General features: G+C 27.7%; 1 protein-coding gene and 1 long non-coding RNA gene across 6 annotated transcripts; one reads left to right on the top strand and one right to left on the bottom strand.

Moving 5' to 3' along the window:
- Positions 1 to 592: 592 nt before the first annotated feature.
- LOC107437346 (uncharacterized) lies at positions 593 to 6,625 on the bottom strand. The gene is made up of 3 exons (XR_001583233.3): positions 6,400 to 6,625; positions 3,768 to 3,882; positions 593 to 841 (listed from the first exon to the last, which is right to left on the bottom strand). It is a non-coding gene; the product is annotated as an uncharacterized LOC107437346 (long non-coding RNA).
- A 98-nt stretch (positions 6,626 to 6,723) lies between these two features.
- LOC107437347 (serine/threonine-protein kinase PAK 1) lies at positions 6,724 to 22,213 on the top strand. 5 transcript variants are annotated; one of them, XM_016049314.4, is made up of 8 exons: positions 6,724 to 6,931; positions 8,062 to 8,271; positions 10,934 to 11,079; positions 13,492 to 13,577; positions 15,012 to 15,147; positions 16,480 to 16,543; positions 18,543 to 18,674; positions 20,855 to 22,213. In XM_016049314.4, the coding sequence occupies exons 2-8, from the start codon at positions 8,087 to 8,089 to the stop codon at positions 21,513 to 21,515; spliced, it is 1,410 nt and encodes a 469-aa protein (XP_015904800.1). In that variant the 5' UTR covers positions 6,724 to 6,931; positions 8,062 to 8,086; the 3' UTR covers positions 21,516 to 22,213. The 5 variants fall into 5 exon arrangements, with proteins under 5 accessions (XP_015904800.1, XP_015904802.1, XP_015904803.1 ...); XM_016049316.4 differs by having other exon boundaries at positions 6,861 to 6,981; XM_016049317.4 differs by lacking the exon at positions 6,724 to 6,931 and adding an exon at positions 6,981 to 7,108.
- The last annotated feature ends 5,716 nt before the right edge of the window (positions 22,214 to 27,929 follow it).

The following is a 27,929-nucleotide window of genomic DNA, read 5'->3' as shown; positions in this document are numbered from 1 at the left end:
AAATATTTAAGCTTAGTTTACGAAATTTTTTGCAATTATTGCATGTAATAATTAAAATAATTGTTATATGATGTTTATTGCTACATTTTTTGGCAAAGGGTATTCGAAAACACTATTTTTTTTGGTTTGCTTTACTGTTGGTCCCTCAAGCCTCTAAAAGCTTCAAACTTTACTGATACGTATGAGAAATTGCACAATCTAAACACTTTGGAAGCTGATAAAATTATTCTTTGAGTATTTCTCAAGAGATACGAAAAAAACTTGTTAGTATAGAAGTGTTTTTATTATTTTGTCCAACCCCTGTATGTATGTATAGTTTGAATTTCCTAGCAACAGATTCCTTAACTGTCAATTGCATGAATGAAGCAGAAAAGTTTCTCCCTGGGAACAAAATCTGATTCACGACAATAACTGCCTTCTCTGAGACTAGGATAGGGAAATATTTTTATTTCTACCTCATATTGTTAGCCATTTTTTTTAACCTCATGCGCATTATAATATGAAGAAAAAAAAGTAAAGAACATTTTAAGAAATATGAAGAAAAAAAAGTAAAGAACATTTTAAGATTAAATGTGCTGCATTCAATAAATAATTAAAACAGTACATATTTTTTTTATTTATTCAAATAATACACATGAACTATATATAATACGCAAGATTTTCTTTATGAAGCTTATGAAGAAAATACATTTTTAAGACATTTAAAATGTAAAAAAAAGGCAGTATGAGACAATATGCTTCTTTAAGTCAATGTACATACAAGAAGGAAATTTCTTTTGTAATTTCTTTATAATTTCAGATCATATAGAGACATCTGTTCAGCATTAGTCATATTCTATACCTGGAAAAAGAGAATACATTTTTTAAAAGCTTAATCAGTGTCAACAATTATAAAACAAGTGTAAGTGCATCTAAAAAAATGACTTTGATGAAAGATGCACTTTAGAATGGACCAAGAACAATAATAAAAGTGTGACATGAGTGACTTTTTCTTCCTTTTTTTTTAAGGTTCAAAATAATAATAATAAGAGAAATAAACAAAATAAGCTTGATATTACAAACTTAGAAAGCTAATTCAACATGTGTTAAGGCATTTTCAACGAATGAATAGTGAATGAATTCAATAATTTCTTTCCTATTTGTGATATCATGAAATATAAAAGAACAACATGTAATGTGGATTTCTTTTAGTGTGATCAAGAAGTGTCAAACACTACACATAAACAGGAGAGCACATCTGCAGCAGTATCTTCATAAATCCAAATTTATATGTAACCTCAACAATACAATATATTTTATTTATGCTGTTTTGCTGAAAAGGCACCAAAAAATAAATTTAAATACATATTTCAACAAAATTTTGAATGTTTAAAATATTAAAAAGCCAGAAAAACTGACTTAGTTAAAGCAATACTGCAATAAAAGCCAGTCAGTTTTTTCTTCTTTTGCAACCCTTATAATTTATCACCATCATCAATGGATCGACAGCCCAGGGTGGACCTTGACCTTCTCAAGAAGTTTTTTCCAGGCTAACCTTTTTTTTGCTAGTGCTTTCCAATTTTTAGTTTTTAAGACCAAAAGGTCTTATTTTAGGCCATCTATCTATCTCAAAGTCGGCCTGCCTCTTTTTCGTGTGCCAACTGGTCTGGCATTGAAAACATCTTTTTGTGGTACGGTCTTTGTTCAGTCTGATAATGTGACCTGCCCATTTTATTCCTTGTCATTTAATAAAGTTAATAATGTCAGGTTCATTTAAAGTCTGTTAAAGCTATAGATTTGATCTTCTAAGCCACACACATTTTTTTTTAATTCCTCCAAGAATCCTTCTCAAGACCTTTCTCTCAAAGGTACCCAACGTAGCCTCATCCGTACAAGAAATGGTCCAGGTTTCACAAGCATATGTTAAAATTGATCTTAAAAGAGACTTATATAATAAAACTTTCGTTTTTCCATCAATTACATTAGATTTCATGTATTTTCAAATTCCATTAAATTATTTATTGGCTATAGTAATTCTTCTTTGTATTTCCATAGTAGTATTGTTATCACTTATAATTTATACATAGATAATTTGTTATTTAAATTGAATTTTATACTATGATTCTTAAAAAGTGAAATAAATCACTATATACAGTTAAGCCTGTAATTAAGTAATTCTGGAGTGTTCCTTCAATTCAGATTTTTAATATTCTTTAAAAATAAATTTAGAAAACAGTGTTCCCACAGGTCAGGGAGAACAGGGAAAACTTAGAATTGTCAGGAAATTTTATTTTTACTCTAAAAGTCAGGGAAAGCTGCAATTTTTTTCACAAAAACCTGGAATATTCCTACATCATACCTGGAAAATAACCAGTTTTAAAATTGTCCATAACAGTAATCAGTTATTGAGAATCCAGTTAAATAATTATAACATCTATTACAATTATTTGTTGTAAAAATTTCACATTTTAGGCAAACTGAAATATTCCCCTCCTCATTTAATGATATTTTCTTAACACAGAAAATCTAATATTTCACATTACAAATAAAAGAATCAAAGTTTTCTGATAAAAATATGCTCTCATTGAAATTTCACCGGGAAAAGTCAGGGAATTTTTTTTTCTGAAGTTGAGTGGGAACTGGGTTAAAAAGGAGTTTCAGCAATCTTTCTCTATTAAATTAGTTCATTTTAAATAAATAGGAAGCTTGGATGAATCTGCTGTGCTGAAGGGTTTTTGTCATAGTACACATAAACTCTGAGTTGGGTTTTGCAAAACAAAGGAGAATTTTTTTTTATTTTCAATCAATTAATTAGCAATAAAATCCAGAAAAAAAAACTTTCTTTCTGATTATTTTCTAGCAATCTGTAACAATTGATCAGAGAGCAAACATATGGTGGAGTTCGTGAATTTTTTTTCATACTTTCAAGAGTATACAAATAATCAAAGGTGGATAGTTCTGAGTCAGTTAATGAGAAAAGTTAACCATCCCTGTGGCAAAATTTTTTTTAGACTTTCTGCGATATACCTCTCCAATACAATCTTTCTGCAAGATACTTATAAAAATAGCAAATATACATGTTACTAATTTAAAGTAACAGAAACGTCAACGTCAACAAAAAAAATTTCGGATCAAATAAAATTATTTTTTTTAATTGAATATATAATATTTTATTTTAAATATTATGGGCGATATTCTCGCATTTTGTAGGGGGATTTCTTTTCACATTTTGTAATTCATCACCACATTAAAAAAAATAATAAAAAAATCTCGAAATCTGTAAAAAATTTCGATGACGAAATCACGCGAATCGGAGTCTTCAAAAAAGGGATTACTAAGCTGCGTGTTTTCATTTCGGAATTTAGTTGTTGAAACGGATTAAAAATATTGTTGCTGATAGTATTAAAAATATCGCATTTAAAATATCAGATTTTAAAATCTATGTGGAAATCAATAGTAATAACAGCATAAAAAAATCAAACAAAAATTTCCACAGAAAAGAAAACCAAATTTTTTTACTTCATTATTATTATTTTTTTCATTATTCTCAAATGAAAATAGAAAAATCAAGCATTTTTTTCCCACTCCGATGCGCGAGAAAGGCATTTTTGAATATAATTCTGAAGAAAAGATAATATCTTTTGAAAATTTCAGCTGAAAAGAAAAGTAAAATAATTTATTTCCCAAAAGAAAAATCTTATTGCAAGAACTTTAGCGTTCTGCGACAATGTCGCCACGGGGTCAACCATCATAAAATTAATGACCGAAAGCATATAAAAATGACTTACAAAATTAATTATTTTTTTTTCTTGTCTTTTCTTCGGTTGTCGCTCTCTTCCCCGTAAATAAGATCGTTCATGAACTTAACATCAATTAAAATAGCATGATACATTATCAGCCAGCCTGAAAACAAATTTAAAGAACACTTTAAAAAACGATATACAGTGTTTGTTTAATTTAAGGTTTGTTAAATTTATACACTCACGCATATACTTTGTATTCAATTGTAGAAAAATTACAGGCATAATTTTTATGCATTACTTGGTATGAAATTATTAAGCAACATATTTATTAAGGACATGATACCTACAAAGTTTTGATAAATGAGTGTATTGGTTATTATTATATGAGTAAATTTATACACTCACACATACACTTTGTATTCAATTGTAGAAAAATTAAAGGCATAATTTTTAAACATTACTTGATATGAAATTAATGAGCAACATATCTATTAAGTACGGCGGCCCGCGGGCTATATGCGGCCCTTCGATCACTGAAGTGCGGCCCGCGAGAGCTTCTGAACTCAATAAAAAATAAACAAAAATTTCAAACATAAAAAATTTCTTAAATTTTTTTATCGCACTTATCGCTCTCAATTTTTATTGATTCTATAGTAAATGTATGTTTACCACGCTTTCTTTAAGCCGATTTTATCATAAATCAAAATGATTTTTTAAGCACTTATTTCCGCTTTTCAACATAATTTCGAAAATCCTGAATTTTTATAACGATATTATTAAGACATGCGAGTTTCAGATCGCCCATTTAAATCATCACTTTTTGGCTCACTTTTGGCAGTTCTTTCTTTTTTTCAACCATTTTTCTTGGGCAGTTATTGCTGTGCATTCCCATGTAATTTAAAAAATTCCGATAATTTTATTAGGAATTTTAAATCTCTCATTTGACACGCTTTATTCGTGCTGAGCTCAGCATTAATTTAAGTGATTTTCTTTTTCACTTGTTATACTTTTCCACGTTATTATTATTAACTGCATTGTTATTACGAGAGGCGAATTTCTATTCACGCATTTAAATAAACACTTTTTGATGCGGTATTTCGGTTACGAACGGTATTTGGCACGGCGACGAATGTGATTTGTAACATGTCTAAATATATATGCGGCCCTTTGTAAGTCAACCTGCTGTGCAAGTGGCCCTTCAATCAAAAAGGTTGTGCACCCCTAAAGTACATGATACCTACAAAATCTTGACAAATAAGTTTCCAGGTCAGTAGCACCATAAGGACGGCAAATCTTATGAAATAATCACATGGCTCAGTTAAAATATGCCATTTTTATTTTAATAATTTGTATTTTAGCACTGCTAAGTAATTCTTTAAATTTACTAAAATTTATTTCCCTAAAATAGAGTGAGCCGTGATGGCTCACAGGATAGAGAATTTGCCTTCCAATGAGGTGTACCAATGAATCCAACAATGACTGGTCGATACGAATTTTGCTTACACCGACCACAGTGCTGAGGTAAAATATCCTCAGCGGTAGACGGATCATTGGTTAGAGTTTACTTGCTGTCAGGCTAACCGTGAGAGTTTTTTGCAGTTTTCCTCTCCATGAAAGGCAAATGAGAATTAGTTCCCTCAAAAAGTCCTCCAAGAAGGCAAATTTCTCCTGATATTTGATCCAGGATGTTCCCTTGTATTCTGGATAGTGTTCAAAATTACAAGGCTTTGTTTGAGTAGAACATTAGCAGTGGTAAACCCAAAAAATTGGGTTGGTTGTTCAACGACGGTTATAAAATAAAAATAAAAAGAGATATTAATTACAATTTTTTACGAAGTTTGATCTTTAATTTAATAATTATTTGCATCTATTAAGAAATTATTTAGATCTTTTGCGAAACCTAGAACATACATAGTTCCACTAAAAATATTATGGAAGGTTGGACCATAAATATGATTCAGAGAATGTTTATTATAAGCATTATTTTAGCTATTTTATAGTTATTCAATTGTATACTCTTTTTTATAGACTATTTAAATTAAGTTATATTTTTTTAAAGTAGAAAACTCATCCTAATATTCTGTTTTAAATATTCAATTTACACAAGTATGAAATGTAGAATAACAAAATTTCAAGAAATAAAAGCTAACAAGAGCACTTAGAAAAAACATTTTAAAATTCATTTTGTAGACAAAGGTTATTTAATTTTAATCATAAAAACTACGCTAAAATAATTTTAGTGTAAATGTTGTTGACAACAACAACAACAGTGTAAATACTAGTCTAGTGTTGGTGTTCACCTAATAAAATTTGTTAGAAACATAGTTTTTCATCTTTCCTTAGACAGGAACAAAATTCAGAATATAGTTCTAAAGATAACTAGGTAAAAAAAGGCACTTTAAACAGAACATCTTGTACTAGCTACAACATATTTCACATCAAAGCATATGTTGTTTAATAATAGTAGATACATAAACATTACATAATTCTATAAATGGAAAGAAATATTTGATTCATCTAAATAAAATTTTAATGGATAATTTTCTAGCAGTATAAAAAATTGCAATGAGTTCATTTAAAAATGAAATAACATCATAATTGAAGCACAAAGAATATTCTTACAAAACTATAATGCATAATTGTATTTTTAAATAGAAAGAATTATTTTTTAACTTACAAGCAGCTGTATATAAAGTAAATATTAATATTGCCAGAATCAAGACAAATGAAACGAAAGAATAATGTATAAGAGATGCGAACAATGGCTCAACAGTTGCTAATACATCCATTTCTTTCATACAAAAATTTCCTTCGTAACAAAATTAAGAAATTGCGTTTATTTGTAAATAAAGGAACTCATTTTAAATAAACATTTATTATTATCAAAGAAAGTGTTTCTGACTGTCTATTTCTTCCCGGTATAAGTCGTGCTTACTGAGTTATAAATCAATACAAGTTACAAGCAACAATATTTTGCATGATAGAATCAAGAAAAACAAATCTGGCAATCTGGAATTTTCTCAATCCAAACCCATACTTCCGTTTCGATTTTTGTTTCCGGAAGTTATTTTTATTAAATTTAATGAAATATTTCGTTTATGAGTTTTTATAGATATGTACATAGATAAACACAAAAGTAATAAAATGTAATATCCTAGCTTATAATATTAGTAATTTTTCTTGAATAATAAAACATTTTACCTACGAAGGTACGTAATTTCCGGTTTATTTTAATGTTAACTTTCTGATAACTTTTAAGGTAAACAATAAAAAAAAAATTTTTTTTTACTCCATTATACATGGAGATTACATGAATTGTTTTTTTAATAAGAAATGAACTTGAGTAATCACTTTGTCTCCTAACATTTTATTGTTAACTTGGATTTGTAGGTACCACCTATGTTATGGCTGACTCATATTTTCTTCTGCTAGTTAGTTTTAGTCAGGAATATCGAGCAATTATCTATGTCATAATTAATGTAATAAGTTGGCCAAATGAATTGGTTGAAATTTTTTTTAATTATTTCGAATTTATTATGGTTATTTTTTCTTCAGTATCAAAGAATATAACATGACTGAAAATGTGTTATTAGATGAAAAACATGTGATTAATAAGTAATAAAATTATATGTAATACGATAATGTGTAATAATATCTGAAGCTAAAGCCCGGTTGTAGATTCTATTACCAAAAATAAAGATTCAAAAAACATTTAAAAGACATTTTATTATAATGTAACATTTTTTTAAACATAGTGAGTTTTGAACCATAGTAGAAAGTAATAACAAAATTAAATACAATGTTATTTATAGCTGCCAAAGGCTGTTTAAGTATGCTGGTTTAAATAAGCCTCCTCCGATTCGAAAGATTCCGTTCTAGATACATGTGATTTTGTCATCAATCTTTTTTCAGTCATTATGATAGATTTCACAGTTTTTAAATTCTTTTTTTTTAATGTAATGATGATTTGCAAAGTGCAAAAAAAGGGGATAGATATAATCGCTTTCAATATATATATCTACTTTTTAAATGTTGATTAGAAAATAAATATTATATACTCCTTATATTTTATAAATGATACTTTAGTGCTTAAAACGAAGTTCATCTGTTCATCAAATTTGTTCATCTCCCATGTACAAGAAGAAGAAAAATTAGATGTTTGAAGAAAAAAAAACCCATTGAGAAACAATTTCAGATAGTTTCTTCTATATGCAATAACCTCTGTAAACCTTAACAAAGCATTTATGAATAGAATATTATCTAAATTTCAGAATAATAATCTTGTCAAAAGATTTTTAAAAAGAGTTATTTTTCTAATATTTTATTTTTTTTTCTCTAGGAGCATTCCATCTGAAAATCTCAACATGAGCAGTTTATTTACCAAATTACGTTCTTCAAAGAAATCAGGCAAAAAAGAACAAGCACCTTCAGAAATTGGAATACCTTTTTCTGTCAAACATAACATTCATGTGAAATTTAATGAAAATACAGGAGAAGTTGAAGGTTTGCCTGAGCCGTGGCTTCGTCTTTTACAGCATGCAAATATTAGGTAGATTTTTCATTAATTCCTACAAAGTTTACTTCCAAATGCATTATTACACAGCAGATTTAAATGACCACATTCTTAAAAAGGCTTCCATCCAATTTTTTTATTGATAAAATTTTATGCATAATTTTGTGTATTCACCTGAAGATTTCATTATTTATTAATTCACTTTAGTTAGTTTATTTTTTCAATCACTTTTACTTATTTTTAGTGGAGATCTTTAGTTTTTCTAGATGAAGAATTTTTTTTCCCAAAATAAAACTATGTATCCGTTATCAAAATTTTTTATGAAAAGGGCTTTCCTAAGATGAATTAAGTTTTGAAATCTCAATGAAATAAAATTAGGAAAAGGTGAAACATAACAATCTCTGTCTATAAAAAACAAGAACTTTTTTCTCACCAGTTTTCATAATTAGTAGTTACAAAGTTCAATAATATATAAGTCTAATGACTAGAAAAATTGTTAAACCATGTTTTCTGCAACAAGTCAGACTACTAATCCCTAATTTTTTTAATGTATTTTTTTAAATTTTCCATTTTGTCGAACTCACAATTTTAAAAATTAACTGAATTTAAAATTCCATTCACTGAAAAGAAATAATCAGAACGGGTTATTGCTGTATTGGTATTTGAACAAAAAGTCTGCCCCATCCTTTTTACAGGGTCGTTTTTTATTTTATCATTTTACACCTTATTTTCTTCATTAGTCAGTAGCAGGCTTTGACCCCATCATGTGACCCATCTCTGACCCCAAGGTCATGCACAACACGAGTGTCTCACACGTTGGATAGAACAAGGGTTTCAAACTTACATGAGGCTGAGGGCCGCTATTCATGGGTGCAAGTCTTCTGTCCCCAGGACGGGTTTCCGTCTTTCGAAAATGTCCTCGGACGGAAGTAAAACGGAAACAAGACTGAAATCTGAATTTTTTTTCTTCTGTCCTTAAAAATATTTTTTAGGTCTATGTTATTGGTCTACTTTCTTATGTCCTGTTGTTATTTTATCAAAACACAGATGAATAAATATTTTTTGTACAGTATTTAAACTTGATGTATTATGGTAAAGCTTTCTTAGATAGTTTGCATATGCCGAGGGGGTATTGTGTATGTTAGGTATTTCAATCAAAAAATTTTCAGTCTTTGCCTTTTTTCGAACTTGCACCCATGCGGCTATTCAAAACACCAGTCAAATGGCGAGCCGCAACTTTATCAAAATTTTATATAGGACTCTTTTATGTTTGTTGGAACATTAAATATTACTGTCAGATTTTTATCCAGTTGTACAAAACAAAAGTATTGAATTACAATTTAAAATAAGAATTAGATTTTTACCTGGGAAATAAATTTTGTTTGCCCTGTTCGTATGTTAAATTTCACAGAAGCAAAGAGGGTCACGGGGCTGTATGCATCCTATTTTTATCAAATATCGTGATTCATATTAATCCGGCATGATTCATATAAAATCGCGATTCCTATTCACATGATTTTAAAATCCAATATCGTGATTCTACACATGTGATTCCCATGTTTATACGTATATGCTGAATGATTTATTTAATTCAAAATTCTATACATTGTAAAAACTCATATTTCACAGTTAGTGTTATAAAGACCTATGATATATTTTAAAATTGTTTTCCTAAACAACCTCATTTCTAAGCATTTTCATAATTGCATAACATGTCAAATACGCCAAAAATTGTAGGTGGGACCAGGGTTGGCTGATTTAAACCATGGTTTCAACCCAACTTTTTTTTTAAGGCAAAATACCAAGCTTGATTTTTTTTTTAAATATTTTATGTCATTAAATTTTTTTTTATATGAATTCTATCAGTTTGAGTGTAGCAAAATGAAAAAAGGTGACATTTTCTTACATTTTTATGCAACTTAGTATTTAATTGCGAATTGGAATCTGTATTAGTTCAAATAAACATAAATCTGCAATTTTTAAATGTTATGGTAGAAATGGTTTTCCACATTAATATCTATCTTAAATAATGTTGGCATTTCATCCGGACAAAGAGTGGAACTGGAAAAAAGCAGAACTAAAGAAACTAAAAAAGACCAATACATTTGTTTAACAATTAATATTATAAGAGTAACTCAAATTTAAACAAATTTTAAATTTAGTAGTAACAGAAAGTTTAAAATTTATCATGTTTACTTTTTTAAAAAAGAACAAAACTTAATTTATTTATTAGTTCTAAGTTTAGTATGTCATTTGTTAATTCAGTGGTAATTAATTTAATTTAATAGTTCTTCATATAATTATAACGTTTCTTAGAGGCAGAAAATTTGTCATCCTCTGCTAAATATCACAAAACATTTGTACCTTTTTTCTTAAAACCTTGGAAACTCCCCCTTTTTTTTCTATGTTGTAATTTTTAAATTAGCGCTTAAAATGCAAATTCATTTTATTTCACTTATAATTTTGTAATTTACGATGATTTAGGTTTTGAACTTTTATCTTGATTAAAAGCAATACATTTGAAAATTTAAAAACCTAAAATATTTACTCATCATGGATTATAATTTTAATAAGAACCAATTTTTAGTGAGGACCTACATTTGATAAGGAAGGAATCAAAAATTTAAAAGTCCTGAGGGCTTGTAAACTTAAAAAATCCAGCAGAATCACTGATTGCATATTTCCTTTTTCATTTCAGTAAAACTGAACAGAGTCAAAATCCTGCTGCTGTTTTACAAGCTCTTAAGTACTATGTCCATTCCATTAAAAAAAAGCCATGTGAAGTGAAGTTTATGACTACTACTAAAACAGCTGATGAAGAATCCCTAGAAATTGAAGAAACAGGTAATTTCACATAGTTCTTATAAAACTATGTACCTATACATTTTTATATCTTTTTAAAACTACGTAAAAAATTGTCTATTAAGATTTAATGTTGAATAAGAATTTAGCAATTAATCAAACTAGGTCATATAATTATTACATCATATCATATTGAAATGTTTTGTTTGTCCATACAAATAAATAGTTATACAAATAAATATCATGGGGTGTAATTGAAGACACTCTTGGCTTACTGATGCAGACATACTTGTGATAGGCATTTCATTTCTGTTAATTAATAGCTTAGTTTTTGAATAATGCATGAATCATAATAATCTTGCTGATTCTCTAATCTATGATAGGTCTTACTGATAGCTACATTCTTGTAATATTTTGTTTTTATTAATTTACTTTGCTCTAATCTATGATAGGTCTTACTGATGGCTACATTTTTGCTGTTTTTTTTTATTAATTAATTACTTTGTTTTTAAATAACGTGTGTCCTATGTTAATCATACTGATAATCTATCTATGACACGTCTTACTGATAAAGAAATATTTTATTGTAATATTTGATTTCTATAATTTAATAATAGTTTTTAAATAACACATGTGTCATATGATAAGTAATCATACTAAAACATTAATTCATTAATAATAATTCAAAGATTCCTTAATATCTCTTAAATTATAATTCTTTTCTGTGTAGATTTTGTGTTGTTCCAATCAGAAATAAACTCAATGCACCAATTATTAAGTGGGTTGCAATTGATTAAACGTCTAAAGCGTGGGTTACGTGTTTGAAAATTTGAAAACCCATGCATTATATAATTATTTTATGAATGGATTCTTTCTTAGGGTAAACTGTTTCTCATTATAATTATTTAATTTATTTAAAAAAATTATATTGCTAGTATTAAATTCTATATATATATATAATTGGAACAAGGGTTTTGCAAGTGCTTAAATATTATGTCCATTCTATTTTGAGGTATAAATCTCTTAGATATGAATAAAAAAATCTTTTTAAAACATTTGACTTAATCAAACTCTCATATTTTCAGACGGGTTATTTAGTACGCTCTTTTGTATTTATCGATTTACTTTGATGAGAGAGTAAACAAAAATTAAAAACTATGACATATATATTTTTAATGTCTACTTATTTGATTGATCAACTTGTTCGAATGACAAATATTTTGACTGTTAACATAAGCAATTGAATTTCTGGCAAATTGAGTATGAAAAAAAAATCTAGAAAGAAACACTGGATAAATTTTTATCAGATTTTCAGAAATGCAGATTTTTATATCGTAATAGTTTAAAATGTCTTGTTTAAGTTTGTTAATATATAGTGTTGTCTATGAATTAAGTCACATAATTTGACATTCTTTACCTGAATATGCATAATTCTTTATGGAATCAAATTTGTTACATTTACATAAAAACTAGAGTGGTCTTATATTTGAATCCTTTCGCATCAATTTCTTATTTTTTGCATTTGGATGTACTTTCTTGCACAATTGAAAAGATAATTTAAATCCGTTCGGTTAATTCATGCAGTTTAAAGTGCTGTTGCTCAGATAGAATTTTGAGAGATTTTACTACAAATTTGGAATTAGTTATTTAAAAGTACGTTGTAAAATGTTTGCGAAAGCTTACATATGTTTAAAAAAATTCAGGATGTTACTTTAAAACAGTTTTAGGAAATTATTTTTGCCTGAACTAGTTTTATAATTGTAAATATTTTTTTCTTTGCTTAAAGAACCCCAGGGAAATATACAAACAGAAATTTACCATTATTAAGTTATAACTTTTAATTGCTCTGCTATCTAACTGCAGGAACTATATTTTTTTTTTCTGGTTGTACTCTTTATACTTTGAGGATCATATTTTATGGTAGGTTTTAAAACAAAAATTACCATCTTCTTTTATTAATTTATTAGCATATTTAAGATCTTCTACCTCTCAAATCATATGTATACTAATATAGTTTTTTCTCCTTTTTGTGAAATATTTTTCTGCAGTAATGAAATTCTATGTTGGGAATTATCTTAGTTAGTTTTTAGAAATTTGCAAGGAATTTTTCTTGATATGCACTTACTGAATAACATGAGAAGACATTGATTACTGTAGCTCTGAGTGTTAGTCTTGGCTTTTTCCAAACTTTTTGATATGGGCTTTCCTGCGTAAATGAAAAAAAAAAGAAAAAAAACAGTTTCTTTATGTTAATAAATGTGAAAATAGTCCATAGCATGAAAATTTCTGTGTAATTCAATCCGCGGGCTCAATGCTTGAAGGATTAAAGTTCAGAGAAATCTAGTCAATTTTTTAGCATGGAGAATTAATGTAATGTTTTTTAGTTATTCAATTATTATTATTTTTTATATGTAAGATATCTATTTTATTTAATTATTATACATTTATTAATAGCTCCTGATGGCACTGTTTCTGTGACTGAACTTGACAGAGGAAACGCATCTGAATCTGACGAAGATATTCTTGCTGATACTACTGAGGTAATGCAAACCGCAACAATGTTAGATTGAGTTTTTTTTTTCACTTAAAAATAACTATTTAACATTTAATTGTCTTTCGAAGCTCTCTCACTATAAAAATAAAAATGTTTTGATACTTTTAAACACGAAATTAAGCATTAAATTTGTTATAAGTTGTATGGTTTGAAAAAATTGACAAGACTTACTAATAAATAAACACTTATATATTTAAAAATTTAAAATTTTGTTAAAGCAACAATAATCTTTTTTTTTTTTTTTTTTTTGCTTATTTATGTATATATATTGCCTAGATGAAATTAATTAAAATCGAAAAATAATTTTAATTTTTGTTTACTGACAAAGAAAAAGAAATTTTCACCTTTATAAAAATATGCTGTAAAATATATAGTTTAGAGCTAGGATAATGCATCAATTTGATGCTTTTGATCAAGGTTAGCATAATTTAAATTACTTCTTTTTTTTTTTTTTTTTTTTTTTTTCAAAAAAATCATTGATTTAAATCAGTTGGGATTTTTTTTTTTTTTTTTTTTTTTTTTAGAGAAAATCATTAATTTAAATCAACTGGAAATTTTTTTAAAGGAAAATAATGATTTAAGTCAACTTGAATCATTTTTTTTTTTTAAAAAAATCATTGATTTAAATCAACTGGTATTTTTTTTAAAGAAAATCATTGATTTAAACAAATGGTCTTATTTTTAATAAATCATTGAGTCGAAAATATTTTTATAAATATATTCTTTAGAATGTGATTCTTTTTAAAGTCTGATTCCAATGATAATGAAGGTTTTCTCCTAAGAAACAGCAAATTATTATATTTCTAAATTGATTAATAAATGAATAAAATTAGAGACTAATGAAACTGTTCAATTATAATTATCCATTAGCTGTATGTGAAATAATTAGCTAGTAATAAAGATGTTTCAACTATATCATTTGAATACTTTAAGTGCTTTTAAAACATATTAAATACATGATTTGTTTATCAATATTCAAGATGAGACTTGTTCTGCCCTAAGAAACTTACAATGTTTTTGTTTTTCTCTTTTATGCAATTTGATGAACTAACTCTTCCTAATTCTTCTTCGATATTTGATAATTTACTCTTCTTTGATTATCTAACTGATAAATTGAAAGTTTTGAATGTTTAGCTTAAAAAAAAATAACCATTATTTTATTTATCCAGCAATTAGTTTGTACATTTTGAAACATTTTAGTTATAAATATCTACTATTTAACTATATTAATGTTTTTAAATAATATTAAGTACTGTTAATATATTTTTCCAGATTATTTAGCTAGTAAATATTAAAAAAATCAAAAAAATATTTTTTTTTTCTTTTTAAATGATCAATATGCCAACCTATGTTTTTCAGATAAAATAGTGATGCTTTAACTGTAGTTATATGGTGATTTTTAATGCCATTCTAATTTTAGGTAAATGATAACATTGATTGTTCTGACAAAGTGACAACAGACCTTGAAAAACTGAAAGTCGTTGCTGACCCTCAATATCCACCCCCTGTTATGAGAAGAAAAAAACTTTCTGATACTGAAGTCATGGATAAATTAAGTGAGTATTTTTCAATTTCCCCCCATTATATGCATTTTTTTTCCCTTATTCTTTGTTGCCCTATTGAAATTGTCATGAGACAAGAGAAGAACACAATGTAACTAAAGCAATTATAAGGACACTAAAATGATAACTGCTGGTTTAAACTAAAACGTTTTTTTTTTAATTAGTGAATAATAGTTTAGATAAATTAAGTGAGCATTTTTCAATTTCTCCCGTTATATGTATATATTTTTTTTTACCCTTTGTCATATTGAGATTGTCATGGGCCAAGACACAATATAACAAAAGTAATTGTAAAATGACAAAAATGATAACAGTACTGATTTAAACTGAATTATTTTTTTATAAGCAATCAAAATTGTTTTTTTATGTTAATACGTTTAAGTTAGCATATAAATGAATGAAAAAATTTTCAAGATATTTTCAATCGATATCTCAAACAAATTTTGAATTTTATTGCTAATGTGAATCTGTATTATTTATGTATTAAGCCAGTGTTTTCACCTCAATGCGAGAATATGGCATATTTTTTTCTTTTCTTGCACTAAAAAATGGTTACCGCGAGAAATTCTCGCATTCTATAAATCAATTTCAAAATTCTCAAATTTCTCGCATTTTTGGAAAAAGCTTCGAATTACGCCATTTGGAATAAAATCCGTTTCACTTTTCTTCCTGGATCCTTCATTATTTTCAACATCTGCCCCGTTATCTAGCTTCCCTATTTACCAGTGTTGTTCAGAACCTTTTCGAACAACAGAACACAACCACGTAACCCCTTTCAGAACACATTGCTCTGCAACCACGTATTTACCGTAGGTAAGGTTTCTTCATGTAAGACGTTCAAATTTTTTACGCACTAATGTAAGGTGGACAAATACCTTGTAAAGGCAAAATCTTCTATGATGATGCACCAAAAATATTCAATGCTTTAAAAAGTAGAAGACGTTAAAAATGTATTATAATTAAAGAAATGATTTTTTTTCCTAGAGTTTTTGTGTTTTGTTTTAGTTTTTAGAAATCTCACTTAACTTTTTGAAATGTCACCCTGTTTTTGAGAAAGGGTGAGAAATTCTCACTATTTTTTTTTCTATTTTATTTCGTTCCTATCAAAAGCAGATAGTTTTGCCAATTCAAAAATTTTGTTTTGATATTATTCTATCAATTATTCTTTCTCACACTGTGTGAAAATTATATTATTGTTATTTTGCAATTGTATAGTATTGTTTAAATCCTCATAAAGAGTTACTTTTGAAAGTTTTAAATATATTAATGTTGCAAATGCTAATTTTATCTGATATTGTTGAATGACTATTGTTATTTCTAATTTAGAATGCATTACTTCTCCTGGGGATCCCCAACAAAAATATTCTTTGATCAAGAAAATTGGTTCCGGGTATGTTAATACATTTTATTCTATCCAAGTTACCTCATAAGTTACCAATTGTTTAATATTGTTATTTGTATTGATCAATCAAATTTTTTGATAAATTTTGGATTTCATAATTCAAAATAGACTATTTGTTGAAGAAAAAGTCTATATTAAAAGTTTAATTTGTTAAAAAAAATTTTAATTCCCTTTTGTATGTCATTTGTTCACTCAATTTAAGCTCTTAAAAATTAACTGCAATTGTTTCTAATTTTATATTTAAATGTTTTATTAAGTAAGAGCTGTGCTAATATTTATGTATGATAATTATAATTACAGTGAAATTTTAATGAAAGTAATAAAATATGAACTGTGATTATGAAAGCAAAAAATCTAACAATGAATCCTGAAAAAGCTTATTTTATGAGTTTTTAATTTTTTATTACAGTAGGGAACCGAGTATCCGGAACGATCGGGACCATCGCTATTCCGGATAACTGATTTTTCCGGTTTTCTGAATCGCTACAAAAAGCAGTTTTTTTTTATTGTTAAACCCAACTGAAAATAAAAATATTTGGAAATAATCTTGAAAAAACGAAGTAATACACTAATGATTATTTCCAAAATGATGGTAAGGTAAACATCCTTCAAAAAAGAAAGAAAAATCCTAAAATCTTATGATGAAAAAGAAAAAAACGGCGGGAAAATTTATCGAATTTCGTTCCGGTTTACGGGTTCTGTACTGTAACATTAAATGAGAGATAAATAATTTATAGGTAAATATTTTAATTTTGAAACAATTGGAATCATGAAGTTGAAATTGTATGTTCAAATTCTTGATCTTGCAGATAATCATGATCCAGTTAATAAAGGAGAGAGACCCCCTCCCCCCCCCCCCCGCCACTCATGAGTTACTCCTGTGGCCACTGGTAAAGATTGAAGAAAAAAGACCCTATGTGGACTTTTAAATGAATCACAGACACCCACAACTCATCCCATTTAAATTGTCTCCAAAATCACTGCCTCTTTGTCCCCCTGGACTCTATCTGTGATAAAATTCAATACAAAAAAACCTACAAAAAACCGTTTTTTTTATTGTTAAACCCAACTAAAAAAAAAATATTTGGAAATAATCTTAAAAAGAAGAAAAAACTATGAAGTAATACACTAATGATTATTTCCAAAATGATGGTAAGGTAAACATCTTTCAAAAAAGAAGGAAAAATCCTAAAATCTTATGAGGAAAAAAAAAATTTATTTTTTTAAAATGGCGGGAAAATTTATCGAATTTCGTTTCGGTTTTCTGATTTTCGGATAACGGGTTGTGTACTGTATTTATCTGAGGATTCTATAAAATAGCTACGCTGATGAAAATTTTCTCTATTACACTTATAAAATTATTTAAAAATTTGACAATTTTAAATTCAATGAGTAATAAAGATTGGAACTACACAAGTGTGTAATTTGTTTGTCAAAACTTTATTACCTTGTGCACCAAAAAAAGTGTTTAAAATGGAGCTATCACGTCAACAAATCAAAACGATTATGTACTATAAATTACGAAATAAACCCAGTGCAACTGAATGCTACAAGAAAATGTGTGAAAGTTTAGGTTTCAATGCTGTTTCTTATGATACAGTAAAAGTTTGGTTTCTAAAGTTTAAAGCTGGGAATTTCAACATTATGAACCACATTCTGGACGCCCTTTTGAGATAATTGCGACCAGTTAAAGCAAATCATTGATCAAGTGGACTATTGTTGATTTGAATGGAGATTACTATTGTCATTAACTTTGCCGATTTAATATGAATTTATCATTTTTTGGGGGGCTGAAAACTTTTTACTCAATGTAATATAAATTTGAACAACTAATAATGTATTTTTGAATAACCAATTCATTTATAATTTCGAATACTGACCACCTCTTAATGCCTGCCACATAAGTACAATCCCATAAGTGACCCTTGTTCGGGAGTTTTACTGTATATGAAATAGCACATTTAAGACACATGAATGTATCTTTCAGGGCATCAGGTTTAGTGTATACTGCAATTGATAAAGAGTCTGGAGAAAAAGTAGCCATTAAAACAATGGATATTGGACAACAACCTCAAAAAGATCTTATTATAACTGAAATCAAAGTCATGCAACAAAATAAGTAAGTTTTCATGTGACAATTAATATAGTTTCTTAGAATTCAGTTAATTCATTATATCTCTTAAGTTATTGAATGTGCTGGGAATTTGTAATAAATTTGAAGTAAATCCGAAAACTGGCTCAAATCCAAGATTTTGATTTACCCAAATTGTTAAAAAAAATTAATTAAATTAAGAAAATTTAAAATTATTTAAATTATTTCTGTAAGTCAATAATTCTCAATCAGGGAGTGTAGCGTTTTTAAAAAGTACTTAAAGGTGCTTTTTTTTTTATTTACGTTTTTTAAAAGCCCTTAAAGGTGCTTTTTTTATTCAGGGTTTGTGAAAAGTGCCTAATTTTCTAACTTTTAAAAATAGATTTTTTCTTTGTTGCTTCAATTGTCATTTGAAATGACAAAAAATGCATGATTTTCACTATTTTTTGTGTAATATTTATCAGAAACTAGTTATTTTATCATGATTATGTAAAGTTTTTGAAAATCATTTTGAAATGTTTTTGAAATTAAGAACTTTAAACGATAGAAGAAGAAGAAAAAAATTTTAGTACTGACTGTATGGATCCTAATTATGATTTTTTTTTTAAAAAGTGATTAAAAATATTTTTTGAGTGCTTAAAAGATGCTTATTTTTTGTTATCAAATCTGGCTACGCACCCTGTCAATTATTGGCTAAGTCAATTCTGTAAAGGTCGAGGAATTGTTATATTCTAATGGTCTAAAAAATTAGTTACTTTATAAAAGTAGGATTTTTTTTTTCTAAATAAACAGAATTTAAACTAATTCAAATATTTTTAAAGTTAACAAATACTTTCAGTTTTAAGTGAGGTACTTGATTTTCAATGTGTGTGAGTAATATAGATTTATCAATGAACACTAATAAATATTCTGAAAATTTTAACTTTGAAAGGATCTACACTTAATAGCACCTTCATTGTCTTTCTGTTTCAGCTGAATTACTGTTTAATTGGAGTTATATATGAAGTTTATAGAAATGCTAATTTTTAAATCGGTCATTAATTCGTCAATACAAACTTAATTAGTTTTGAATTTCTTAACTAAAAGAAGGCAGTTAAGTTCTAAAGAGAATTGATTTTGGGCAATCCATTAAATGTGCATTACTACTACTACTTATTGGCTTAGCAGTCCAGTCCTTTTGAAGACTCGAGCATGTCTTGGGATAGCCCTCCATTCCTTACGGCTCTGGGCTTTAATAAAATATTTTATATTCATTTTAATTTATTTAAGAATTAAATATATTTAACTAGAATAAATAATATGTTAATGTTGATCTTCCTGAAATGTTTCCTATTTATTTTACAATTGAAATAATATGCCTTAAAATAAATTCAACTAATTGTACCCTAATTAGTCGCGAAGCAGAAAAATTGGGAAGAACAGGAAAAGTTAGGAAACGTTATCAATCTGGAAAAATCAGAGAAATGTCTGGGAATGCCGATAAGTCAGGAAAAATGAATACATTTATATTTGAGGTATCTAAATGTCAAATATTTTTTCTTAAAAAATTGGCCTTGCAACAATTTTTTAAAAATTATTTTCAACTGTATCGCACATAAAGGTGTTTTGTAATATATTTGATGTTTAAGAATTGCAAGCGCAATTGTAAATTATGAATGGCCACAGCGATTATTTAGTTCGCATGTTAACTCCTTGGCCACCGTAATCGCATATGTATTGTAAAAATGAAGAATGGCAACAGCGGTTATGTTTTATTTTCAGTTTCGATTTTGTGATGTAAGCATTATTATTTTGTAGAACGTCGATACGAAATGCACGTGAATGTAGTCAGTTACGAGTGTACTTATATTATCAATAAATATTGCTTTTGTTTTCTATAAAGACTTTATTAATGTTCTTCTTCTTGCTTGAGCTTGTCAGATATGTGGCACCTCTGCATTTGTTGCATTTTGTACCATGTTATTAATGTTAATTTAACAACAGACGAAGCCATCAGAATATGATGGCCTAACTGAAAAATTAAGAATGAAATTTATGGCGGTAGTTACAAAAATCAGGAGAATTCAATAAAATCATTCTGAAAAGAAAAAAAAATAGAGAAAAGTCAGGAAATTGTTTTCTTTCTGAGTGAGGGTTTGTGACTATCCTGGTAATAATTTTGATTTATTTTTTCTATTTCTGATTATGTTTTTATTATTTTTCTTTAGACACCCTAATCTTGTAAACTTTGTGGAAAGCTACCTTGTTGATGGATCATTGTGGGTCGTCATGGAATATTTAGAGGGAGGTCCTCTGACAGATGTCGTCATGGAAGTTCTCATGAACGAAAGCCAGATTGCATCTGTGTGTCGAGAAACCCTGAAAGCGATCGCATTCCTTCATTCCAGAGGGATCATTCACAGGGATATTAAAAGTGACAATGTCCTACTCGGTATGGACGGAACTGTGAAAGTGACCGACTTCGGATTCTGTGCTCAGATCACGCCAGAGGAGAAGAGGCAGACAGTTGTCGGTACGCCTTACTGGATGGCTCCCGAAGTCGTGACTCGTAAGCAGTACGGGAATAAAATCGATATCTGGAGCCTTGGTATCATGGTGATTGAAATGATTGACGGGGAGCCACCCTATTTGAATGAAACACCCTTAAAAGCTTTATATCTTATTGCCACCACGGGAAAGCCCAAACTGAAAGACAGGGCAAAACTGTCTGCAGAACTGAGTGACTTTTTAGACAAGTGCCTGGAAGTGGACGTCGAGAAGCGAGCCTCGGCTGCCGAACTTTTGAAACACCCATTCCTCCAGAAAGCTGGCAGTCTCTCTTCGATGACTCCGCTTATAAGAGCTGCAAGAGTTATACTGAAAAAGTAATTTCGCGCTTTTATCCAAAAAGTATTTTGAGTTAAGTTTCGCATTCCTATATTTTCTCCCATTCCATTGAATGAAGTATTGCAAAAAATACTAGTCAAAGTGATTTCGATTTAGCAATCATCGCAGAAATAATATGTCAAACATATTTAGAATAGATCTTATGAGCTGCCATTTGCTATGTGAATGTAAATGTATACATAATTGTTTTTCATTGAGTGAGAATGCAAGTGTGCTATCGCCATTTTTTTTTTCTTTATGATTTGTTTCTACTTCATGAGAAGCTTTTATTTCAGTAGTGGGCCAACTCCAAATATTAAAAAAAAGGGTTTAAGCCCCACTTTTATGTTAATGCTAAGTTTTTTTTATAAAAAAATCTTGTTTCAAAAGCTTACATCTCAAGCTTATTTCTGCTGCTTAACAAAAGAAAAGAACAAAAAAAATACATTCTTTACATTTTTCAGCTCTAAGCATAGAGTTGGACCACAACTCAAATTTGAGCTTTGTATGAGAGTTGTGCCATGATAAATCCTCCTTAATATATATTTTTAAAAATTTTTGTAGAAAAATTAACTCTAAAAATAGTAGCGTTGTATTCAGAGCAATCTTTCAAAACCCTTAATACATTCAGATAGTTAAGGTTTTAAATAATTTATTGAATTAACTACAGAAAAACATCTACTTTCCATAAAAAAACAAAACTCAAGAAAATCACTTCAGATTGTTTTTCCTTACTTAAATACTAAGAGTAAATTTTTTAAACAAGCATTTCTCAAAAATTATTGTAATAGTTAACTAAAAATTTAGTTATTTTGTTTCAGTTAAGTTATTTTGTGAATGCTCAATATTTTCATTTTTTAAAGATTAAACGAACATTTTGCATAATTAGTACATTCCTTTGTACTGATCAATCAAGTTTTATATAAAACAGCTTACAATAAAACACAAGGTCTGGAAAAATAAATATTTTTCCCTTTTAAAACCCAAAGATTCTTTAAACTTAAAAAATCATTTCCCGTTATTTTAGTTTTTTTCTTATTTTTTAATTCTGAAATATAATTATTTCTCTAATAAGCATGATTTCAAAATTCTTACTTAAAGCATCATATTTGAATTCATATTTTAAGCTCCTTTTGAACAGTAACATTGGTATTAGTAATGGTAGTCCTTTGTAAAAAAAAAAAAAAGATAATGCTTGTAGATGTTTAAACGTATGAATAAAATGCATAATAATAAAACTGAAAGAGCCAATGTTAAATAATAAGGCTAAACATAGAAAACTGTAGATAAACCACTTGCATTCTCATTCTATTATGTCATGATATAGGCTTATTTCCATTCATAGATTTAACTCCTTTAGTAATTGCAATAATGTAAATTTTAAATTATTTTTAATATTGCTCCGAGTTTCCGAGCTGAAGTGTACTTTTAATTGTATGATTGGTATCTTTTGAAAGGGTATTACAAAATTTTAATGTCAAATAGTTTTAATGAAAATTATTTCAGAAGTATTTTTCTTTGTACTTATAATTTAATGATATTGACACACATGGGTTTCATAAAGTGCAAAAAAAAATTGCACTAGTTAAAGTTTTTTCAGAAATTAGACAATAATGTAAATTTAGAAATTTGCTTTAACTTTGATACAAGTATACTCCCTCAAGTGCCTTTTATTTGATATAATTGTAATTTTTTTTTATTGTTACGAGGTAATTTTTAGCATTTATTTTTTATAGGGGGAACAAATATGTTTATAGCATATTTGATATTTTGAAAAAGAAAAATATAAAATATTATGATGAATGAGGACCATGCTAAAAACACAAATAATTAATGGCGGCATTTTTGAAGTAAAAAACAACACCAAGTGTGTACAGTTTTTATAAATAAATTTTTAATAAAGGCAGTTCATTCAATATACTATGTTCTAACCATACCATAAAAAATTTGCATATTATATTCTTGGAAAGAACTTGTTTTGTATATATATATATACTTAACCCCTTGATATAGAAATAAACTTTGATTGTACTGTAAGCAACAACTCGCAACGGAATGTTGACAAAGATGCCAACTGCTCCGGATACGCCAAAATAATTTTAAAAAACGCTAAATAACTACAGGTATAGCATGACATAATTACTATTAAGTGGTGAATTCTATAAGCCTACAAATTATTTAGAAATAGTGGTGAATAAAAATCTACTAAATTGAATTTATTAAACCAAGAATCACAATTGATAAACTACCACTTTAAAATATTTATTCGCTGTCTGGAAGAAGTTGGCATCTCTGTATTGAAGACGTCTGAAACACGTCAATTATTGTTTTGACATAAGAAACAAATGACACGCCTTCGTATGTCAAGGGGTTTCATAAATTATTCTTTGTGAAAGATTATTAATGTAATTAGTTTAATTAAATAATTTTTTTGTCCTTATTAATTTTTATCATAACTTCAGTGCTTATGATTTTAAATCCCTAAAGTATTAAGGTATATAATTTTGTTTAATAATTGGTTGTATATTTTAAGAACACTGAAAAGTACTAAGAATTTCTGGTGCAAATTTGTAACTCAGTCACAAGGTGTTATCAAAAGTTATTTAATAATATTTAATGTCCAAAGAATGATGTATTTTGAATTATAACTTTTTTAGCACAACTTCTTTTTTAATTTTCATTTTAATATTATTATTTAAGAAAAAGAGAAAAAAAGATGCTGTGTCCAATTTTTCATAATTAGTATAAAAATCTAGTAATTTGAAAGTGTTTGTACTGTGAATAACATGACTTCAACCCTAGAAAACTAAATTTAATAATCATTTTCCTCATAGGCTAGGAATTAAAAACATGTATATTTTTATATTTCTTTTTATTTATGTCAAAGAAAATAGCACAATTTACACATCTTCATTATTAGCACTAGCATTTTTGAGAATTAATTATTTATTGCCAGACAAATGCAAATTTTTGTCATTCGGCCACTCATGATTGACTGTGAAATTATGATTTTTTTTTTTAATTTCATTTTTTTTTAAATAAAAATTAACATTTGTAAATTTGATAGACATTAAAGGTTTATTGTTGTCTAAAAAACATCTCTATATTGAAAAATTATTTGCTTTCAGTTATCTATCAGACAAGTATTCAGTTACCTAGAATTTATTTACTTAAGTAGTTGCATTTAAAATTATTTTTATACATAATCTTACAGTATTTTTTATAAAAAATATAGCAAGAAGAGTATTTTTATCCCAAAAAATATGATTTTAAACTTGAAATAGGTGTATTTTAATTATAAATATATTGCTTTAAACATTTAGCGAAGACACAACTACATGTCGAAATGAAATAGAGCATGCTGTACCTCAGGTTATTGCTTCAAATTTCTATATATCGTCTATATAAGAGGTGAAATGATTCATTTGAATGACTGAAATTATATGTACAATCAAAAATTATTTTTAATATCTTAAATGAAAATTAAATGTTCTACTTGAAAAAGTCTAATAATATTATTGTTTATTTAATGTAAATATTTGGTTTCAGCAAAAAAAGTTTTTTTTTTTTTTTAATAAGAAATTTCCAAGTCTTATAAATTTTTGGTTGTGCAAATTATATATTGATTCTAAGCTCAATTCTATTGCTCTCTCTAACTGTCTTCTCCAAGGTTGTACCTCACTTTCTCTTTGTTAGATGAAATAATGCTTATTGTGAGCTTTTAACTGTTAAGTTTTATCCACTTCTAGGAAATGTTCGAATGAAAATAGTGTAAAATTTCATTAAAAAATTTATAAACGTAAAGTTAAATCTAATTTTTTGAATATTTTCACTTTATTGTTTTAGGAAGTATGGAAAAAAATGTGAGTTATTCATCGATTTCCATATGGATCGAAAATCTCGTTTAATTAAAGATTTTCTGATAAGAGTGATAACTTTTTAAATGTTTGTTTTTAAAGTGTAGTCAATTGTTTTCGGCAAGATAGTAGTATAGTGAAACCTTTCGGGGGCAACCACTGTCTGTAACCACAGTAAAATGGTCATTAATGGAGGTTGGTCATTCGTAAGGGTTAGCTCCATTGATTTAAAAATGTTATCGAAGGTGCGTGATTTTTTTTTTCTTCAAACGATTTTAATTTTAGTCAGTTTCATTTTCTTGGAACGAAAATGCCTCTTGTGTTAAAAGTCTTAAAAACCGGATAGATTAATAAAAATTTAGCATCAATAGGAATAACCTTTACTGATATAATTATGTGTAAAAACAAATTTACCAACTATGAATCATAAAACTATTTTAAATAACTAAACAATTATGTTTTTTCTTTTTTAGTTTGCATTTCACTTTATATCATAAAAATTAGTTAGCTTGAAAGATGTTTATTCGAGATGCTTTGTTTTTTCTAAAATAACTTTTTTTCGAATTTGACTTTTAACTCTAAAATTAAACCATTGATAATAGCATCCTCTTTAGTGCACTCTGACTGCAACATGAGGTTGTAGATATCTCTAAGAGAGTTCTCTAAATAATAGCCTCACACAAATATTTTTCCGGGTTTCTTTATTTGAATTTTTCCTTCAACACCAAGTCTATGGATAAAATTTTGTGCCTTCCAAAACTCGTCATAAATAGAAGAGGTAGCTACATACAAGTGGTCTTTCCAGGAGGGTATCACTGTGTCTATGTTGAAAAATCTTGCAATGCTTCAGACTAGTTGAAAAATTTCTGAAGTATTTATCTATCTCTTTTTATGCTAATTACTATCAGCTGATATTCCTTTAAGCAAAATAGGAAATGTTTGAAAACGAATGACTCAATCAGACTGGATGCCCAAGCCTGAACACTTGACAAGTATAATTCTATTGCCATAGTTGTGAATGGCAATCAGCTGTTGCCATTGAGTGAAGTGACGGTAGTTCAGATAATCTTTATTTGCTTAGACTAATAGCAATAAACTTGAAAGACCATTTACAATATGTCTTCACTACTCTGGGAATATTGCAAATTGTCTGAAATTAGTCTAATTCAGCAATGAATATTTTAATTAATTCAGGGTGGCCACTCAAATCAGATTTCAAATTTCCCTGATTTTTCCAGGTTTTCCAGATAAAAATCTTAAAATTTCCAGGTTTTTGTTTCTTTTTTTCTTATAAAGTATAGGATGTGTACAAGAAAAGTGTCTATATTATAAAATATTTTATTCAAAATGTTATTTTTTTAACATATCATCTTGAAAAAAATAATTTATTTTGACAATTTTCAAGATTTTTTATTTATTTTTTAATGTTTTGGCACAAAATTTTGAATCAAAAATCATATATTGACCAACAAAGGAGCCTTTTTTGTTTAAAATTAAAATATGTTATAAGAGGTTAAAATGAAATAAAAAAAATAAGCATTAATGCAACAATTGTAACAATTTGTCGACAAACATTGCTGTTAGTTATTGTAAAACAATGTGTGATTGGTTGGTTTGCTCAGAAAAAATAATTCACAGATTTCTTTGAATAGGAGTAGAAAAGCTTTCAGAAAAAGAGTGCGATATAAAATCTATTATCATAAAATTATAACCAACTAATTTTTGGAGAATTTTATAAAGTTAAAAATACAAAAACATTTTGTCAAAATAGAGAGAGAAAAAATAACCACCAAAGCATCGGAACAAACTTGAGCCATAAATGGATTTAGCCCAAGGACAGAATTTAAAAACAGAAGCTAATATCCTAATCCCTTTTTTCCACCAGAATCTTACCTAAATTCCCATAGCGGTCAAAAGTTTCCACATTTGTTTAGCAACCGTGGAAGAATTTTATATGGCATTCTAGTTTAACAGAACTATAATGGAGCAAATTTTGATGCAAGGAAAGTATCGCTAAGTTGATGATATTTCAACTGTTTGGCGATACATTTCCGTTAAAAAAAAAAAGTGGGTATAATGGATGAAATAATTTAAATTAAGAAAATTAGCAAATAATTTAAATTAGTGAAATTTGAAAAATCATCAAAGAAAAATTTCCAGCTTTTCTTTAAAAATCCCTGATCTTTCCAGGTTTTTATCCAAATTTCCCTGATATTTCCAGTATAAAAAAATTCCCTGATAATTCCAGGTGGGTGGCCACCCTGTAATTATTAAGATGTGTGAACTTATTAAACCCAGTTGTCAGGAAAAATGCTAGATATTTTTTCCAATCGGCCTGCCTTATTACAAAATGGACGAATCCAGTTATTCACTTTACTATTTTGCATTTAAAGTCTTCTAGAGTTAGCATTTTTTCCTTAAAATTAACGTATCAGTATTAATTTTTTATTATTTGTTTACTTTTAACATCACGAATAAGAAGGAAAACCCATGTATTTTTTGTATCATCTGTTACTTTTTATACAATAATCCGATTTTATACATGTACATGCGGTTTGGC

The sequence above is a fragment of the Parasteatoda tepidariorum genome, chromosome 1, assembly GCF_982258835.1.
Source record: "Parasteatoda tepidariorum strain Cologne lab strain chromosome 1, Ptep-v5.0, whole genome shotgun sequence".
In the NCBI taxonomy this organism is placed as follows: Eukaryota; Metazoa; Arthropoda; class Arachnida; order Araneae; family Theridiidae; genus Parasteatoda; species Parasteatoda tepidariorum.
The sequence above is the reverse complement of the archived record's forward strand: the minus strand, read 5'-3'. Positions and strand labels throughout refer to the sequence as shown.